This window comes from Mesoplodon mirus (genome assembly GCF_964341445.2).
Source record: "Mesoplodon mirus genome assembly, chromosome: 4".
In the NCBI taxonomy this organism is placed as follows: domain Eukaryota; kingdom Metazoa; phylum Chordata; class Mammalia; order Artiodactyla; family Ziphiidae; genus Mesoplodon; species Mesoplodon mirus.
The window spans coordinates 49,291,445-49,311,693 of record NC_138979.1 but is presented as its reverse complement, the minus strand read 5'-3'; the positions used below and the strand labels follow the sequence as shown (position 1 = coordinate 49,311,693).

At 47.6% G+C, this 20,249-nt stretch overlaps 1 protein-coding gene across 2 annotated transcripts in view; it reads right to left on the bottom strand.

Annotated features, from left to right (window-relative positions):
• Positions 1-20,249, bottom strand: part of LIPC (lipase C, hepatic type) — a 179,062-nt gene that overhangs the window by 11,782 nt on the left and 147,031 nt on the right. For both annotated transcript variants that reach the window (XM_082617725.1, XM_082617724.1), the window contains exons 3-7: positions 19,123-19,310; positions 15,272-15,454; positions 14,580-14,697; positions 12,068-12,301; positions 9,049-9,294 (exon numbers count right to left, since the gene is read on the bottom strand). In XM_082617725.1, the coding sequence (XP_082473851.1) occupies positions 9,049-9,294; positions 12,068-12,301; positions 14,580-14,697; positions 15,272-15,454; positions 19,123-19,310 (969 nt within the window). The remainder of the gene's footprint in view (positions 1-9,048; positions 9,295-12,067; positions 12,302-14,579; positions 14,698-15,271; positions 15,455-19,122; positions 19,311-20,249) is intronic.

Below are 20,249 nucleotides of genomic sequence, written 5' to 3'. Positions count from 1 at the left end.
AGGCTTTGGGTGAGAAATAAGAGAAGGGCTATGGGCCCACGTCCCACAAGGGTCCCTAAACCCTTGGGTGGCAGCGGTGGAGGCAGGGACTCTGGCTTATCATCCCAGAAGCCTCTGGAGAGGTCTTATACTATTTGGGGTCTGTCTAGGGAACTCTGTAACAGGTGAACAGTGTTTTAAGTTGAACTGAGGCAAAAAGGAAAGATACAGGCCGTAGGCACTGGGGGTGGGGTGGGGGCAGGATGTGGACAGGATGACGTGAGAGAACTGGCCTTGGGTTAACCCCCAAACAAGCAGGCAGGGCATCTCCCAGAGTATGCAAGAAACACTCATAGCAACCAGTTTAATATGTAGTAACTGGAAATCTACTGATACCCAGCCCAGTGCTGAAAGCTGTTGGGGATAGATGAGTAAAAGAATGTAATTAGCAGTATGCTTGGTAATAACATAGGCTAACATTTATTTTGTTTACCTGTGCCAGGCACTTTGTATTTATTATCCCATTTAATCCTTACAACAGCTGGTACTATTATTTCATTTTAGAGAAGAGGAAACTGAAGCACAGAAAGGTTAAGCAACTTTTCCAGTATCACACAGCTAGTAAGTAGCAAAACTGGGACGTAAGTCCAGGCCACCTGGCTCCAGAACTTGAAGTTTTAAATGTTTATAGCCAGGACCAATAGCTTTATATACCCTAAGGAAAAAGTCGAAGTGCGGAAAGAGATTAAAGTTCAAAAATGTCATAACAGAATTATTTAATTAAAAATAAATAAAAAACACCCTAAATATTCACCAGTAGAGGAATGACTATGGACTAATAATGACAATTATGATAATTACCATTTAGCTCTCTATTATGTCCCAGATACTGAACTATTGTTTCTCAAAATTATCTTATTTCTTTTACTACAACTTTGTAAGATGCCTATTTTAACTTCCCTTCGTGTCATTTTACAAATGAAGAAGCTGAAGCTCAGGAAATTTAAGTAACTTGTCCATTGTCATGCAGCTAAGAACTGGTGAAGCTGCAATTAGATGTTAGTCTGCTGACTCTGAGTTCATGTTCCCAACCATGTGATTTACTCTTATGAAGTGATTAAAAGATATTTTTGGAATGGTTTCAATGCTTAAGAAAAAGTGGAAAAAAAACCCAAACCATCAGGATACAAATTGTACATCTAACATGAGACTAATTCTAATAAAACAGCATGCAGAGTAGGAGGGAGATTCACAAAAGTATTAAGTGATTATCTCTGGAAAGGGGAGAGGGGTAATTTTTATTCTCTTCTTTATGCTTTTCTGCAAGTTCCACATTTTCTACAATAAGCATGTATTCTAATTAGACACTTATTGGAAAAAGAAAAGTTTTTAAAAGTATTAAGAAAGAAAACAGAACCGGAAGCTGTGGTCCTGGCCTTAGAGGAGCTTGCAGCTGGGAAGCAGAGTGACTTCTGTGACCCTTGTCACCTTCGGCCTAGTCTCACGCGCATCCATGTCCATGGATCTTATCTCCCTGAGGGCAGCCTTGGGGTCATATTAACACTTGTATCTCCACAAGTCATGGCACACATCAGGCATCTAAGGAGTGCTTCTGAGGCTTTTTGTGTGAAAACAAGGCAGGACACAGTTGCCTTAAAGAGCCTAATTGTGAATAGGAATAATCAAAAAATTGCTTTCATTTGTTGAGATACTACTACGCATCAGGCTACATACTAAGTGCTTTACAGACATTACTTTTGTCCTCGTAACAAGACAAAATAAAGATAACATGTGGTGAGACTCCATTTTCTATACCTACCCCTGCTATCCCCATCCAGCTCTGAACCCCAGGAAGTGACCCCACGGCCTCATCTCCTGGCTGCCTTGCAGGATGGTTTCTGGTTGCGACTGACCCACTGGGGAGGCACCGGCAGGAGATCAGGGCACAGAAGAGAGAGGTCAAGGTGTTTCTTTCTCTGCTCCCTCCTGCTTTGAAGACTGACTGCAGAGGAACTGTGCTCCATGATGAGCTGCTATGAGCAGCCTCTCCTCCACAGCTCCCGTTCTCTTGGGCTGTTCCTTCTCCTTACTTCTCCCAGAGGCTGGTTGTTAGATCTGGGGTGCATCAACAGCCCATGTTGCTTTCCTTAATATCACCCACCCTCTCTAAGGAGTCCTGCCTGCTCTTTTTAGTTGATCCAGGTGAGTGGAGTCCTGTTTTCTGCTGAGACCTAGACAGATAGGGTGTCAATGATCCTGGTAAATTACAAATAAGGAAGCAAAGATTTGGAGAGGGGTGCAAGGTGACACAGATAGTTAGAAGTGGAGCAGACTTTTTTTTTAACATCTTTATTGGAGTATAATTGCTTTACATTGGTGTTAGTTTCTGCTGTATAACAAAGTGAATCAGCTCTACATATACATATATCCCCATATCTCTTCCCTCTTGCGTCTCCCTCCCATCATCCCTATCCCACCCCTCTAGGTGGTCACAAAGCACCGAGCTGATCTCCCTGTGCTATGCGGCTGCTTCCCACTAGCTATCTGTTTTACATTTAGTGTGTATATATATCAATGCTACTCTCTCACTTCGGTGGAGCAGACTTTGAACACAGGTGTCTGGTCTGATTCCAAAAGACCCTTCCCACTGTGTCCTGGGGTTCCGGTTCTAGCAAGCTGAAGCTGCCCTTTGAAAGCAAAGAGCAAACAGCCCCTGAAGAAAAGCTGCATTCTAAACCTGCCTCCAATAAAGCCACCAAGACAAAGTGCCTGCCAGCTCTGACCCACTGACATCCATCCTGGGCTATCATTGCTGCAGATTCCTGCCTGCTGCCTGTCTGCTGAATGTCCAGCCCCCGAGCTGGGCTAAATGTTTCACGTCCCTGCACTGGAGATGGGTTTTTGTCTTCCTTTGCTCTTAAAATATGAGTAGGAAGAGACCGATTTCCACATCTGAGATGCCATGGTTCTGCAATTCTGGGGGAAGGGGTTGGCTTTGATGATTGCGAAGGTCCCTTCAGCTCTCACATCCTATGGATGAGAATTACCTGTGTCCTGCAGTGTCTCCCTGGGGTGGGACCTGTGCAGGAGGTCAGAACCTCCAAAGGTGTGTAAGCCGTGAGGGGCCTGAGTGAGGCGGGCTGTGGAGGGCACAGGTGTGCAGGAATGCGGGCAGCTGTGTCTGCAGAAGTGTGATGGTCAAACCCATCACACATTGATAGCACAAGGAATCCCTTTTAATGTGCACTAGGAAAGCCGCTTTTGGGGAGAAATCTTGAAATTAATTTTTTAAAATACACGAGACTTTCATGTTCAGATCTAATTATTTGTTCTTATTTTGGATTTTGTAAGCGTTTTTCCTTAAAAAAAGAAAAAAGACAATTTGCTTCTTATTCCTCCCCCCACCCCCCAGGACAATGATGCTGTTACAAAGATGAAGGAAAAAGGGGTGAATAATTTTTCTCACTTTACCTTATGGCATGTTTAATAAGGATTTTAAAAAATGATTTAGGGAAACGCTTTTGATCCTGTGACTGCAAGGAGGCCAGCACAACGTATTCCTCAGTTCAGGCAGGAGAAATTATTTCAGGTCTTAAAGATGAAAAGCATGAAATAGTCTATTAACCCTGAATGAGATCAGGCAAAATCAAACCTGGAGCAGAGATGTGAGGCCTCTGGAGATTCTCCTCACCAGAGAGTCTGCCTGGGGTTCAGATACCCTAAAAACCCTGGATCTTAATCTTGTGTGGACCCCACTGGTGCCACTTAAAAAAAAAAATGTTTCTTTTTACATGGTAGCCACTGTGAGCACCAGGGTATGGAATTTATAAAAAGGGAATATTTTTTTCCTTTTTTTTTTTGTCTCATGGAAAAAATGATTCTGAATCATTAGGTACTGGCCCTGGGAGACATTATGACTCTTTACAAACATCAGAGAGGCCTTTTTTGTTTTGAATGTATAGATTTTTTCTCATGGAGGTGGTAAGAATGAGATCTCGTGTTTTCTTGCCGCACCAAGGTCTTCTTCCTAGATCTCAGATGCCTCTAACCCGAGAGGGAGGCTGAACATCATGGAACTGAGAGGCCCAATGATGGTCTTATGCAGGGGGTTAATGTACGAGCAGCCAGCACTAGCAGGGGCTGGTTGAATGAACTCAGAACAGGCTCAAGCGAAGTCGAGAAGGGGTTTTATAAGCCTATGTGTGTGTGCGTGTATGTACTTAGGTTGGGGACTAAATTTGGGCTCAACAGTACTGCCCCATTTATGTGATGCTGATGTCACAAGATTGGATGCTTGCCCCTTCTATGGGTAGTTTCCTCCTCTGCTGGGGGTGGAGATGGGGGAGCGTATATGTGTGGGAAGGCCAGGGAGTATTGTGTTGTGTGTGTGTGTGGGATGGAAATAAGCACCCTTGACTGAGAGATAGGAGCCTCCTGGTACCATCAAGAGGTCTTGAGCACTCATCAGCTTTCTGAACCTCAGTTTCCTCATCTGTAAAACAGGTATTAAAAGCCTTCTCACAGGGTTGTTGTGAGGATGTGATGAGATGGTATGTAAAAGTGCCTGGCTTCTGGAAGGTGTCAACCATCCTATATGCAGGACCGGCCAGCACAGTGGGCAGAGTGAGTCCACCCCCAGGTGCCAGGGTTAGTGGTTCTCCCTCATGCTGGTCCACACATAGTCACTTCGTGGCTGAAGAAACTGAGGCCCACATAGGTTTTGCCACAGGGTCAAGGTCATATAGGTGGTTGGCAGCAAAGCCGAATTCTGGACACTCCTTATCCCAATCCCAAGCCTCTGCTCTCTCTACTATACCCATTGCTTCTCTGGAATTCTCCCTGGAAATCAGTGAAAACCTTCCAAAGAAGTAGCTGAGAAAAGCCAAAGACAAAAAGACCCCCCAAGTCACAGTTTGGCTGGTTATCTCACCAACCAGAAGAGTGCTCTCATCAGCTGGAGTGAGTTCCCACCGGCTGGATGGGGCCCAGAGTGCAGGGAGAGAGCGCAGGCAGCGGGGATGGGGAAGAGAGGAGAGACCCAGAAAGAGGAGCCCAAGAGGAGGGGCGACTCAGGAGTGAGCTGCCAGGGAACTGGCCTCGGTCCTACACTTAGGAGGCCATGGAATCGGGGTCAAACACTACGTTTGCTCCTCACTAACTGTGTGACTTTGGGAAGGTGATTTAGCCTCTCTGAATCTCAATTTATTTATTTGGAAAATTAGGCATAATCAATCCACCCCCCACCCCTTCCATCTTTGTCTCTCTCTGTCTGTAAGTTGTTGTGAGGATTAAATGATACATGAGATAATTGATGCAACACATCCAACGCGGTGTCTGGACAGAGTAAGCCCCCCTGAGTGCTGCTTCCTTCTCTTCCACACAGTTACCTACTCTAACTGCTATGAGGATTAAATTAGATAAGATGCTTGCTAAGCAGGACTTCATATAGGTTTGTTTCCCACCCCCTTTTCTTAAAAAAAAAGGGCTTCCAAACTAGCAAAAGTTCCTCCTGAGAGAGAGAATGGAAGTAGGTGATAAACTGCCTCATTTCACTCAGCGACTGTTTCCCAATTCTCTTCTGCTACTGCTGTCCTCTTCAGCGTTTACCCGAGTTCTGGCATACGGTTGTAGAAGACAGATCCTTTGATGGTTTTGTCAAAATATCTTGGGAGCCAGAGGAATGAGGGCCAAGTTAGCCATCCTTTGTGCAACTACAATTGGGAGGGGATGTTTATCTTGCCCAGCCCGACCCTGCACTAAAATACAGAGTACAATTAGATGTCCTTGAAAAATATGGATTGTGGGTTCTCTGTAACCAGGGTTGGGCAAGTCTGTTCCTTTATGAATCTGTAAGTATTCATCAAATGCTGGAGTTGGCCACTGAAATAGACTCTGGGGGCCCAAGTCACAGAAGATCGTGGCCATGATGGGTGAAGAAGGGTGCAGTTATGGTGGCCTAGATTAAAGACTTGATGCCAGCACCATCAATAGAACTTTCTGGATGGAAATGGTCTATTTCTGAACTCTCTGATATGGCAGCCACATATTCAAGCGTTTGAAATGTGGCTAGTATGACTGAGGATTCAAATTTGTGATTTTATTTTAAGTAATTTAAATAGCCACATAAGGTTAGCAGTGACCACATAGGTCGATGTAGCATTATACAGACTGCAGCATCCCATGAGCAGCTGCTTTCACATAGATGGGAGTCTCATCTGGGCATAATTTCCAGCTGTACCCAGGGTAGCTTGATGTGACCGCAGGGATGTGACTCCCCACCAGTGAGTCAAATTAGGCTGAGCAGATTACGACTTTGCTCACTGGAAGGGCTGAGGTGGATCTGGGGAGAATTTGGAGGGCCCAGAGAAGAGGAGGGTGCAGTGCAGGCTGCAGCTCATCACTGGAATCTGTCTGGGGCTGGAGGTTTGGGTTCGGACCAGTTTCAGGCAGTCTTGTCTCATAGTCCCACCTCCATATCACTGGCCCCAGAGATCTTATCTTCATTGGATATCCCTGGAGCAAGATGAGATGCTGGTGATAAAGAGACCCAAGTGTTGTTGTTAGGGGAACTACTGACCAAAACTGCCCAACCTGGCCAGACCCTAGAGTAACCATTTGCATGAGTTATCTTACAACATGAGGTCCTGGTAAGGAACGTGGAGCTAACAAGCCACCACCAACTGAAAGAATTTAGGAAAGGTCAAAAGGAGAGAGGAGACACCAGTCCATGTGTCCTACCAACCTCCCAGAATCCTTCTCGCTGGAATCCATCTTGGCTGAGCAATGCATGCACCACCAGGAAAGACCCTGAGTCAGAATGATTGGCCAGAGACAACCCGGAAACTAACCCCATCACCATAAAACCCGAGACTGCGAGCCCCGTGGCAGAGCAGTTCTCCTGGGTTCCCTTACGCTGCTGCTCTCCGCCTGGGCGCCCCTTCCCAATGAAGTCTCTTGCTTTGTCAGCACGTGTCTCCTCGGACAATTCATTTCCGAGGGTTAGGCAAGAGCCCACTCTCGGGCCCTGGAAGAGATGCCCCTTCCTGCAACATTGTCTCCAAGGGACTCATCATCTGTCTTCCTGGGACAGCATTTAGCATTTAGCATGTGGGAGGGGGTTGGTCTCCCTTGAGCCCCCTGAGGGAGGGCCTCTGCCTACCCTGGCTCTATTTATGCTTGAAGAATAAATGATGGCCTGGCACAGTGGCTTTGGCAGCTGCTGGGTGAGATAGTGATGCCCTAATGCGATTCCTTGATCCTCCTTCCTGGGAAAGGGGTCCCTGTGAGTTCACACCAGCACCGTGTGGTGATTGGGCATCTGGGGTCCTGGGCAAAGGGAAAAACTCAGCCTGGCTTGTGCCTACTGCTCTTCCCTCTACCTTCTCTTGACGCTCTCGCCTCCCTCCCCCATCTCCACCCCCCTCAGGAGATGACCTCGGGCAGGACCCAGTCCCTCACTTCAGATGCACAGCCCTGCCCTGGAAGGTGAAAAATGATGCTCTTTCTTTCCAGCTGACCGCAAGGAGAAAGCAAGATCCTCCCCCACCCCTCCTCCTTCCCTCACCCCCATAGACAGACCATGGGCAGGTTACCAAGGTAAAAATCACTAGACTAGTTGTTTGGAGGCCTGGGTCTAAATGCTGGCTCTGCCCCCAAGAATTCCTCTTGTGTCCCTGGGCAAATGATTCCCCTGCATCTGGGCCTCTGTTTTCCCATCTGTGAAATGGTGGAGTTGAACAGTTTTTTGAAACGCTAACATTGCAGGATTAAAGTAGATCTGATAAAATGTGATTATCTGAGAGACTTAATCACTCCAGGCAGCTTTGCCGTTTAAAAGAGGAGCTGGTTAACCCAGATGAGTGTCTAATTGGCAGCCTGCGGCAGTGGAGCTCCCTGAAGCAGGAGGCCTTCCAAATCCCCTCACCTGCTCCGGGTGCCTGGCACCCGTCAAGGACAGACAGCTGAGGGGACCCTCTGCCCCTCAGGGAAGAAAGATCCTGCCCTCGCTCCAAGTGCTCTCAGAAGCTATCAGACGCTCCATCTGATTTCTGTCATTCCTGGGACTCACGGAAGGGAAATCTGGCTGGAGAGCAAAAGTTCAGATAAACAGAAGAATCCTGTGCCTAAAAAAATAAGTCGCCCGGGAGCTTGAACTCGGGAGTGTGGTAATGAACGGAACACCTGGGAGTGTTCAGCCTGGGAGTCAGAGGGACCTGGGTTCCAGGCCTCCTTCCAGGCTAACCCTGCCAACCTCGTGTTCACCTTCTGCACACAAACATCTGCACGGTAACAAGCAAAGAGCACCAGGCTCCTCCCAGTGACGCGAGCAGCATGTGCTGTGAACAGTGAGATGCTAAATCATTCCAGAGCTGTTTTAAGGATTAGGCAGAAATGTTAAAGGCAACAGATGTTGGCTTGTTCCCTCCAGGAGGATATAGGCTTTAGTGGAGTATTTCTCTGCTGGCTTCAGCCCAAATCATGGCCACAGCCCTTTCTCTGACCTCCCGTTCAACCCAGCAAGGAGAAGGGGCTCAGTTTCTCCCCTGAGGTTGAGGAGCAGAACTTCTTCTAGGGAGGGCCTCAATAGGACAATGATCTCTTGTAAGACGAGCTAATTCAAACGTCAGGGGAAATGAGGAAGCACAGATGTAGCGTGGAGCCCAGGTTTTTCCTGGAAGCCATGAGCAGAGGTGAAAGCACTGGGTTCCAGTCTGAGTTTGGAGAAGTCTCCAGGGCCCTGTACCATGAGACCTGGGTGGCAAGGTAATTGCTCAAGGCCTTCTGGATCTAATATTCTAGGGGACCATGATAATGGATGAAGTACAGCCAACCCAAAGATTGTTCCAGAAAGTATCAAGCTTTCTCCTCCAGCACTTGGCAGTGAGGAAGCTACATTCTTGGGTAAAGAGAGAGGCTGTGTCATCATCACGGTCTGGAATCTGTTCAGGGTCAAAACCACTAAAATAACAGAGCCTGAAGTAGTTCCAGCAAAAGACTTCAGGGAACTTCTGAACCTTCAGACAAGTAAGTGGCTGCATTCTGCCCTTCTGAAGGCTCTCCTGCACTCACCTTTGAACGGGGACTGGGCTCGAGTCACCAGGAAGAGGCTCTTGCTCTTCTTGCTTTGCTGCTCCTGACGGGCATAGTAGCCCAGTGTGTTGCAGCGGCGCTTCTTGCAGCTCAGGCACAGGCCCTGGCTGAAGCTGTCCATGTCCCTGCACGGGTAGGCCATGCTCTGCATATCAGCGTGCAGCAAGGAGTCGATGAAGAGGTGCACCGACCGCTCGTGGGCACATTTGATGGTCTGGGTGATGGCTGAAAAACAGGGCAAGAAGGACATTATCATCCCTTTATCTGAAGGATCACCTTGTTTCTCAGTGCAGAGTACCAGCACATTAGGAAGGAGGAGAGCTGAGGTCAACCTGCTGACTGCAGTGGATGTGATAACTGACTGAACACTACACAAGGGGTAGACCTCCTGCAGTCACTTAGTGTGGAGGCATAATCTCAGGCTCCAGGGGGCTGCTGAGGACACCCTGTATGTAGCGGTAGGTGTTTTAATAGGAACCCCAAGTCACTAAGAAAATATTGAATTATTTAAGCACGTGGGGTAGTGTAATTCATTTTGGAAATATTTTAATCTCAAATGGTTAAAAATGCGCAATTGCTGGGCTTCCCTGGTGGCGCAGTGGTTGAGAGTCCGCCTGCCAATGCAGGGGTACACGGGTTCGTGCCCCGGTCTGGGAAGATCCCACATGCCACAGAGCGGCTGGGCCCACGAGCCATGGCTGCTGAGCCTGCGTGTCCGGAGCCTGTGCTCCACAATGGGAGAGGCCACAACAATGAGAGGCCTGCGTACTGCAAAAAAAAAAAAAAAAAAAAAACCACAATTGCTGATGCTTTAAGGGTGAGTTAGCAGAACAGGCTTGTGCGGAATGCCTCTTTTCTTAATACAGCTGGGTAAACCAGTGCCCAGGCAATCTTGGGACTTGGCTCATGGTCTGATGAGAGCTGAGGCCTCCCCCACCATGTCTGCCTTCTGTCCCAAAGCAGCCACTGCAGGCCCTAAGATAACTGGCCTGTACAACCAGCATGGGGATTGGCTTCAAGAAGGACATATCCCAGTGACCAGGTCTGAACGGGCCTAACCCAAAACAAGTTTAGGAGGTTTATATACCAAGGATTTTGACCCTTTTCTGGGGGGATTTGTTTTTGGGTCACCAAATCTTAACAATCTTTAGTAAAGTTTTCTCTAGGAATGTTGAGGAACCACCAAGAGATGTGATAAGAACCTCATGTGAAGGTGGAGCACAGGTAACTTTGCCAAAAGCTGTTTGCCCAGGATTAGTCATCTCAGTTCTTGGTCGCTAGGGGCTGTATTTGTTGAGCACCCACTATTCGGCAGGTACTACACTGAGTGCCTCCCCAGATCTTCAGTACAGCTCCTTGAGGCAGCTGTTACGAGTGAGAAAACTGAGTTTCAAAGACATTCACTCACTCACTCAAGCTCACCTAGCCAGGAGGTGGCGAGGATGGTAAAGCATTTACCAACTGACCAAGTTAACATGTTCACCCCAGAATGGGATCACTTGCGAACATAAGGGTGAAGAAAACTGAGAAAAACCATACCAGGGGTGGGCAAGGTAAATGAATATCCTTGGTTCCATCATTCTAAAGTGTAGCACAAAAGAGAAAATGGCAGTAGTTGGTCAGAGATGCATTTACCAGGCAACTAGCTAATAAACACCATCCTAGGGCTCTGTGTTGAGCTTAAGGAGGGTGTAAGTCTGGGAAGAGGGCTGGATGGTTACCAGGAACTGCTGGTGACTAGAGGGCGATGACTGGAGAGTGATGTAAGGAATGATAAGGGGAAGTTCCCAGAAGGTTCTCTCAGGCGTGGGCGGGTGGAAAGCTGGGAGTCCAGCCAAAATGAGATAGTGTCCAGTGTGAAGGTCATTCTGATATAGGAGACGTGAAGGTGGTGATGTAATCACGAGATAGTGTGTGCTCAGCTCAGTTTCAGATGATTGGGGCAAGATGGTGGTATGTGGGGGTCCGGGGGTCTCCAGTTGGCTTAGAGTGAGTTGGCATGTCTTAATCAGGATATTATTTTACAATAATGAGAACCTTGGAATGCCTATGAAATGTATGGTTTTTGCTCACATTTTTTTTTTTTTTTTTTTTTTTTTTTTTGTGGTACGCGGGCCTCTCACTGTTGTGGCCTCTCCCGTTGCGGAGCACAGGCTCCGGACGCGCAGTCTCAGCGGCCATGGCTCACGGGCCCAGCCGCTCCGCGGCATGTGGGATCCTCCCGGACCGGGGCACGAACCCATGTCCCCTGCATCGGCAGGCGGACTCTCAACCACTGCGCCACCAGGGAAGCCCTGCTCACATTTTTGTTCTTTAATCCGGGGCCTGTTACCAATGTGCGTGTTAATGTTTTGGTTTTAGGGTTTGAGAGAGAAAGGGGATCGCGACCCAGATAATGCCATATTCAGTTTCCACCCTGAGACAAAGGAAGTCACAAGGACCTATTTAGAGCTGAACATCTAATTGGAAGAATCTCAATAATGAATGTCCTGTAGGGTCAGCTGATTAAACCTCATGGGGGTTGGAAGAGTTATTCCCACTCTTGTGAGACCAAGGATCAAGAAACCATGATCTATTAAGTGGATCATTATAGGGCCCAGAATAGAGGAAGCCCCCTGAGTGAGGAAGCTTCCAGAGAAAGAGGAAGAACCACAGGCATCAGGGCTCAACTTTCAGAAGGGCTGACACCCCGGGAGAGACTTCTCTGGGTACACTGAGTGGAGGTAAGAAGCGGGGACTCCCAGTGGTGCCCCTCAGCTCATCCTCAGCACCTGAGCTCCAGGGACCACTGCCTGTTAAGAGGAAGGGCTTGGGGGGAGCGGCAGCCCTTACCTACTCCCACAAGCCCTCTCTCTGGGTGGACTTGGTGATCATTCACCCTGGGCCCCACCCTTGCCAAACTCTTCTCAGAATCTTGCAGATTAGTCACCACTGGATCCAGAGGCCCCATCAGTTGTGGGGAATGTAAACCAGCGTAGGCTAGTGTCTTCTTTCTCACCGTTTAAGCCGTGCTTGGCAATATGTTTGTAGAGCTCTAGGAAGTGGCATCCAGGCTGGTAGGAGCCCCCGTTGGGGTAGAAGTCATAGTGGGCTATGGGCTGCTTGATGCCCACACTCAGGCCCATGTGTTCCTGGGTAAAGGTGTGAATGGCGTCCACGAAATTGGCATCATCTGGTGAAAGCCGGTCACCGGGGGAAGCTCTTTTAAACAAAAGGCCCGCAGCATCCAGCCCTAACAGGAAAGCAAGGGGAAGGGTTAGGTGAGAGCAACAGGAGAGAAGAAATGCTCTTTTTACCTTTTTCATGTTATTACACATTCATGAGCTAGCAGGAAGAAGAAAATCCTAGGGCATAATCTTTCTCTCAAAAATCTTGCCGTAACTTTTTCACAGTAAAACCATAATAATTCATGGCACTAAAAATCGGACACGGGCTGGTTATTATCTACGGGGAAAAGAGGTTTGCAGGAACTATCCAGTGGTAGAAATAAGGTTATAAGGGAATGCTTGATTTATTTAAGCCAATCAATTTTAAGTACCTCTGAAGCCACTTTCAAGAGCATCTGTTTGCATATAAAAAAACCACTGTGCTTATTGTAAGTAGTTCTAACCTATCCATCAAAGAAAGAATTTATTTGCCTGCATGTTGTCAATAACTTCCCTAAACAAACTGGCTTTTCCCCTACACTAATGTCATTTCATTGGAATGTTCAGAACCACATTGGGACATTACTGTTCTCTGGGAAAAATGTTGTGAGCAAATAGGACTGCTCACAGCTCTGGTCCTTAAGTGACAGATATGTTTGCATGAAACAAGTGGCATCTCCTGGCTGATGGTAGCTGGGTAGTATATATGCACTCAAGGTTTTTTTCTCCTTCTTTCTTTACCTTCTCTGGAGGATCCTTTGTTGTCCCGTATCAGTCCTGGCTTCCATCACTGTTGGGGGTGAAGGAATTGACAGGGGACCATGACAGTCCCTGCTCTCTAGCCCTCACCCGTAGTTACAAATAAAGGAAGTGATTTATATTTCTTTCTTCGTCAGGCTGACTATGAGATGACAACAGAGTAATTAGCGGTCCTGTTGCTTCTGATATGTGTGGGCCTGGCTAATAAGGCCTGATGTGGCCCGTGACACCAGCTGGCATGGAGAGGGTCCTGGGCCCAGTGCCGCCTCTCTGCAGTTCTGACTTAGCCTTCTAGGCCTGGTTTGTCTGTGAAGGGCCTCACTGGACTTCTGTGGAAGGTTCTTGTGTGGGAGGTCTGCTCACCCCCAGGCTATTGAGCATTAAATCATGGAGGGCACCAAATACTGATCCATGGATCAGGCCTCCCCGTCACCAGCAAGATGGGAAAAAAAAGGAAAAAAAAAAAAAAGACCAGAAAATGAGTTCTCATCATGACAAATTTGCTTCGTTTAAATGTCTGCCATTACCCCTATCTTTTTTCAGTGTTAAAATAAATCTCTTCTTTTATGAAGGAATGGTAACAGTAGATAGTAGTTGCCAAAAATGTTCTTTCTTGATAAAATAAAAGATCACAGCAATGTTATTCATCTTACATTTTGTTTGAATTGTTTTTGCTTGTGAAATATTGTTTTAGCCTGATGGGTCTTGAAGGATGAGTAGGAGTTTGGTAGGGAGACTAGGGCTTGGTTTTCCAGACAAAGGGAAAAGTGACTGCAAAGGCCCAGAAGCACAAAAGGCCATGGCACATTTGTAGAGTGGAGAAAAATCTAGTGTCACAGAAGCCTAGAACTATAAGAAGGGAACAGTGGGAGGAGAAGCTGGAGAGCTCTGGGGACACTACACTGAGAAGGGCCTTGTCTGGGCCTCCTGAGTTTTACCCTGTAGGAATCAGTGGGCCTCAGGGACTTGGCTGATGAGGCGTGTTCCTCTGACTGTGACTCTGGGGCAGCAGGGTGGGGATGAGATTTGTGTCAGGGCAGCCTGGTAGGAAAGGCCTTCTTGTGTGTCTTCAGCTCTTCCTGGGTATCTAGGGGCATCTCCAAGGTGGCATAGAGCTTGGGGTGAGGTTTTTGGTGCAGAGATCCCTCCCTCAATCCAAATGGGCCTCAGAGTAGGACCCACGTGTTTCACAAAAGTGGACACTGAGGTATAAACATGTCTGTTACAGCAAATTTAGGGCTGTCATTCTTTAACTCACGTTGGACTTTTAAAACTATAGGTTGAAAAATAAACTCTTTCCTGCTACAGAAGTGTACACAAAATCTACTTTTTAGGACCTATTTGGCAGGACTGTGAGAGACCTTTATTTGAGGAAAGGCAATAGGAAGTGAGGCTGTGATTTGCTCTAAATTCTCTTGGAACAGCAGTCTATGACAGCGGTCATGTTTGAAATAAATAGTGCTATAAGTCCTCCTGTGAACTCTAATACAGCTTGAAGGAAGCTGGGGGTGGGTTAATTTATGAGACCGTTGGAGAAGCAGGTCCTTGCTCCACGCCCCCGTGCAGCTGTGAAGATTATAGCTGTCAGTTATCAGGTGTGGTTACCTGTAATTCTCCCAATCTTGTGCTTTCCGCTCATGTAACTGCCAGCGAATCCTGAGACGTGTGCACCCAGGCTGTACCCAATTAGATGAACATTGCTTGGAGAAAAGTGAACAGACTCCTGGAAGACAGCCGTGAGACGGTTTCAGGAGGGGAGAGAGCTGCCTGGATACAAGCCTTTGTGGGTGCAGCCTGTTCTAGGCTCTCTCTGTTCTTTGTGCCTGGTCACAAGTAAGGTGCTTAACTCCTACTCAGGACCCCAAGTGGTTTCTCACCTTGCTGACTCCGTCCTGTTTCCTTTCCGGCTCAGCTGCCCGGGGCCCTGCCTGGTGGTGCTGCCTCCTGTCTGCCCATCTTCACCTGGATGTTAATGCCTTGCGGGAGTGACCTCATTCATGTGTGGGGGAGTTTGATAGCTTCTAGGGTGTGTTTAGATCCCTTAGCACATCCAAAGAGGTGAGCATAAAAGGAACAGTGGATGGAGTAGTGGGGGCAGATGATCCTATAAAACAGGGCTTTAAGGGAGGCATTTGATAGACCGCTGGGGGTCTGGTCTCTGTCCCATGCCTTCGCATTCCTGTGAGCTTAGCAGAAGTAGTTCTCCCGTCTGGGTTGCTGTAGGAGACCAGCTTAATTCACTCAGTCTTAGAGGAAGGGAGAGGACGGGAGAGACGGGAGGTCAGGGCAGGTCTCACCTCCAGCCACTGGAGAAGGGCTGCGATCTCCTGGCCGACGAGGCGGGTGTTGCGGACAGCAATGGAGTAGTGGGTGTGGGCCAGGGTGACCCATTCTGCCAGCCCCACGTTGACTGGTCGGGCCAGCTGAGACTTCAGTGCGGCCACCATCTGCCAGATCCAGTTTTCCAGCGAGGCTTCCATCTGAGGGTGGAACCACAGGGTCATCAGCTTCCCAGGGAGGGAGGCGGGAGTGCTGTGCTAGCTCCCTCTATCTACCTGCTCACCTCTTTCCTTCTCCAACTCTGGGCTCATGCTGGGTCCTTTTCTCCAAGAGAAAGGGCTTAACCTGGGGCTTCTCAACCTCAGCACCATTGACATTTGGGGCCAGATATTTCTTGGCTGTGGGAGTTGTCCTGTGCACGGTAGGATGTTTAGCCGCATCCTTGCCTCCATCCAAGAGAGGCCAGCAGCACCCCTCCCCTCCCCTCCCCCTCCCCCTCCCCAAGCTGTGAAGACCAAAAATGTCTCTGGACTTTCCAAATGTCCCCCGGGGGGCTACCCCCAGCCCTCCCTGTGCTGCCGCGCCTCTGGGTCACACCCACTGTGTTCTGCTTGCCTTAGAGGGGGTAGGACTGTGAGCTGGAACATAGTAGGAACCCAATAACAACTGGGTTGATTCACTATGGAGACCTGTTCTGTGTATGTTCCTTGTTTGAGAGCCAATTTGCAGGGCACTCCTGAAGGGTTCACAGAGCAAAGACGTTTGTGCTGTGTCTGGAAGGATAAATAGGAGTTCTCACGGAAGAATCCAGGCGGGCAGGTGAGTGTGGTGGCGGTGGGTGAGGGTATCTAGGGCACTCCAGGCGGAGCATGTGCAGAGGTGCAGAACCACAGAAGGGCAGTGCGGCCTGTCTGGGGAGAGCAGGAAAGTCGGGTGTAATTGAAGACGAGAACACAGAGGTGAAGCTGGACGGCAGTACTGATGGTTTGGCTTGTGAGTCTGGGGTAAGATACATTCATTTAATAAATGTCTTTCTACCCAGTACCTTCTATGTGGATATAACACCTTGGGTTCAAATCCAGACTCTCCTAGTTACTAGCTGAGTGACCTTGGGCAAGTTATTTAACTTTTCAGTGCCCCAGTTTCCTTGTCTGGAAAATGGGGATAATGATAGTGTTCTCCTTCCAGGATTGCTGTGAAGATGAGATAAGTTAATAGATGTAAAGCGTTTAGCACCTGGAACATAGTGAGGACTCAGTAAATGTTAGTTATGGCAGCTGCTGCTGTTGTCATTATTATTATTATTACCAGCAATAGTAGATATAATCCAGTCTGCACAAGATTTTGAAAACAAAAGACTCATTCTAGCAAAAGGATCCTGGTAAGAGGACCCTGCTATCTTCATGTCTGTAAACAAGATATGAAGTCAGCCATTACTTCAGCTAACAAATATTTTTGGAGCACCTAATATTTAATGGATCCTGTCCGGCGGGAGATGAGGGAAGGGACACTCTAGGCAGAAGTCACAGCCTGAGCCAAGAGGAGAGAAGTCATGTGGAAGGAGCTACAAGCAGAGGTAAGGGGAGGCAGGGAGAGTGGCAGTGGAGGCAGGGAGAGCCGGCCCTGCTGTTTGTAAGGCTCTCAGCTCAAGTCCCTACCTCAAGTCAGGTACCAAGTGCACAGCTCTGTTCTCCCCAAAGCTCTGCTCTGGATGCATTCCCTCCTTCCCAATTTCTTTTCTCCTTTTCTCTTGTAAGGGAAGGTTCCTTTAGCTAAAGCAGCTGAAGAGATGGAATGTTCTTCCCTTACAATGACTGGCCTTCTAATAATCCATCCTTACCCCCTCCTCTCCCATAGGAAAGCTTTTGATGTCTGATCTTTTTTTTGGCCATGCCATTCAGCTTGTGGGATATTAGTTCCCTGACCAGGGCTTGAACCCGGGCTACCACAGTGAAAGCGCCAGATCCTAACCACTGGACCGCCAGAGAACTCCCTTCATGTCTGATCTTTAGTTTCCTTTAAGATAGGTTTCATCTCAGGGTTCTACCCTCTGTCTCCAATTCCATGCTTTTTTTTTTTTTTAAAGAAATAGGGATGGAGCTTAGCTAGCTTAGCTAGAGAGAGCTGCAGTGAGGAGATTGCAGTGTGAGGCCTGCTGTGTGATGGGGACCCTGCCAAACCCATCCTTGACAAAGGCTTGATGTAATGGAGTCTTTGACAGTATGGGCTTTGGAGCATGAGGGTTCTAGTTTTGGAGTTCTGTCTCCTGAGGGCTGTGTGACTGTGGTAGCTGCTTGACCCCTCTGAGCTGCAGTTTCCTCATCTGAGAGATGAGACTAACTCAAGTGGCCAGTGTAGGGAGGAGGGAGGATTAAATGAGCTGATGTCTAATGTAAATGGCTTAGCTCCTATAGGGCCTCATCTGTGTTAGGTCTCTTCTCTAAGGGCAGGAAAGCCCCTACCACCTTCACTGCCAACCCTGTGCTGTGGTGGAACACACCCCGCCCTTCCCTAGGGTGGGGCTCCTTTAAATCCTAGGAGGAAGCTGCTGGCAGGCTACAAGAGCCTCTGTGCTTTTCTGGGATGGCAAACCCACCTTGTGGCTACACCCCCATGGTGTCATGTGGTTCCCATTACCCCATGAGGCCAGGCATGGGGTCTGTTTTGTTCATGTGGAGGGTATGAGTGAATACATGTTGAAAGAGTGGTGGTGGGCCGATGGGCTCATTTTGCTCTCTAAGCTAGGATAGACGGGGGTTGAAGAGTATTTTTCAATTAGATGGTAGGGAAAGGGTTTCAAGTCATGAAATAGACCCCAGATCTCTGGAGGTTTCACAGTGTGAACCAAGCTTCAAATCGTGGGTGGCCTAGAAACTAGTAAGGCAGAATTTCTTCTTGGAAACTTTTGTTTGACTTCAATCATTGCCCACAATATTCTTTTCCCCCTTCTTCCACAGTAATAGAATTTTAGCATCACTAAAAAGCTACACTTTCTCTAAGAGGCTACATATCCTAAATACCTTTCTCTCTAGGTATGGGCAAATGGATGTAATTGGAAGCATTTCACAGATGCTCATTTCACAGATGCTTCTGGGAAGCTAACCTAAGAAAACACATTTATATACCAAAAGCCATTGAATTGTACAGTTTAAATGGATGAATTTTATGGTATAATGCGAATTACACCTCAATATAGTTGTTTTTTAAAAACCCTGCTTTTTTACTTTTTTGTGTTTACATTTTACTACCTTGTGCTACCTGGGATGCAGATGTGATAGCTAGTGCTCTAGCTGCCATCTTGGACCATACTCTAAGGATAGCAGAATATTGAGCAGGGAATGAGCTGGGTCCTTGAGGACTTCAGTGACCAAAGCTGTTTATTCAGTTTTGGATTACATATACTGGACTGTTGTATGAAATGGAAAAAAAACTTCTGTTTTATTTGAACTACTGCCAATTTGGATTTCTGTTATTTGCAGCTGAATTTAACCCTTACAAATATAATATTTTATTGGGAGACTATATCTTCTGGCTTCCTACCTCCTCTTGGGAAACATGCAGATTCACCTTCATGAACTGCAATCTCTTATGGGCCCTTATGTGCTGTGTGACCTTTTTGAGCCACATTTTACTATCTGAAATGTGGAGATAATTATACTTTCTCTGCCCTGCTTACTCATGAAATTAAGATAATCAATAAGATAATGTGTGAGGAAGCACTTGGGAAATTAGAATGTACTTTAAAAGTATTATGCATGAAGTTGTTATCACCAGCTCCCTATCTTTTTATTACAATTGAACACACTAGGGAGGGAAACAAAAGAAAATGTAAAAGTAGAGAGAAAAAAGGCATGTCAGCATTTCCTACCAACCACCCGTGGACTATCATCACCAGAGGCAGAGAGGAGTTGAAGCCGCACTGCTGTAACGTGTCTGAGTGATTGAGCCGAATCTGACAGCCCTTATTGGTTTCTTCTTTAAAGAGCAGAAATCTGGTTCTTGTCTCCTGTGATGTTTCCTTTGTTTCAACAGCTCGAGACCTCCTTCCAAATGACTCTGGAAGATAAAATTGGAGACAGTATTTAACCTGGCACCTGTTCCACCTCTGCCAGCTCTGGGACAACCTAGAAGTTTCTAAAAGCACTAGGCAGCAGGGTTACTGCAAGATGCTGGAGGTAGGCATGGGCTGTGGCTTTGGGGAACCCCAAAGAGCATTTTATTTCCAGCAGAATGGCCATTTTTTTCCTGGGAGATGATGGAGGGTGACCTAGGAGGACCCCACACAGAGGTGGAGAGGACCAGATCCTCCATCCTGCCATCCCAGTGACTATAGGATCAGCCAGTCAGACACTAGAATAACTCCAGGACAGTGGGAATATGGGAGAGGCAATGGGGACTGAGGTTCAGAGAGGATAAGTAGTTCGCCCAGAATCATGATGCCCATAAGTGGTAGGATTTGGAGCCTGTCTCTCTGACTCCAATTCCCTACATCCCTATGCTAGGCAGACAGCACACAGAGCGTCTTAGTTTGATGACACTATGCATTCTCTCCTGTGGCTCAACCTGTTCTCACACGTAGTCTTGCATTGACCAGGTAGGACTGGGGTGGGGAGGATCACAGAGGGGGTGGATTCTGCTTGATGGGGAGTGGCATTCAGGGAGGACTTTTCAGGGAACGTGAGGCTCATGCTGGCCCTGAGGGATGAATGAGGGCTTGTGTGTGTGTGTGAGTGGGTGGGAGGAGTAGGGCTTTCCAAGCTGAGGGCACAGCTGAGTAAGGGCTCAGAGGCGTGGGACCTTGTGGGTGGAAGGAAGCCGAAGGCTGGGAAGCCAGAGTGTGGGGGGCCCCTGGATGCTGAGGAGTCTGGACTTTATGCTCTCGATGATAAGATGCTGCTAAAGAGTTTTCAGCAGAAAAGGATAAATGAATATCCACCCGGAATCTTTCATAGACTGTGTGAGGGTGGGGTAGGGAGAAAAAGATTGTTTTTATGA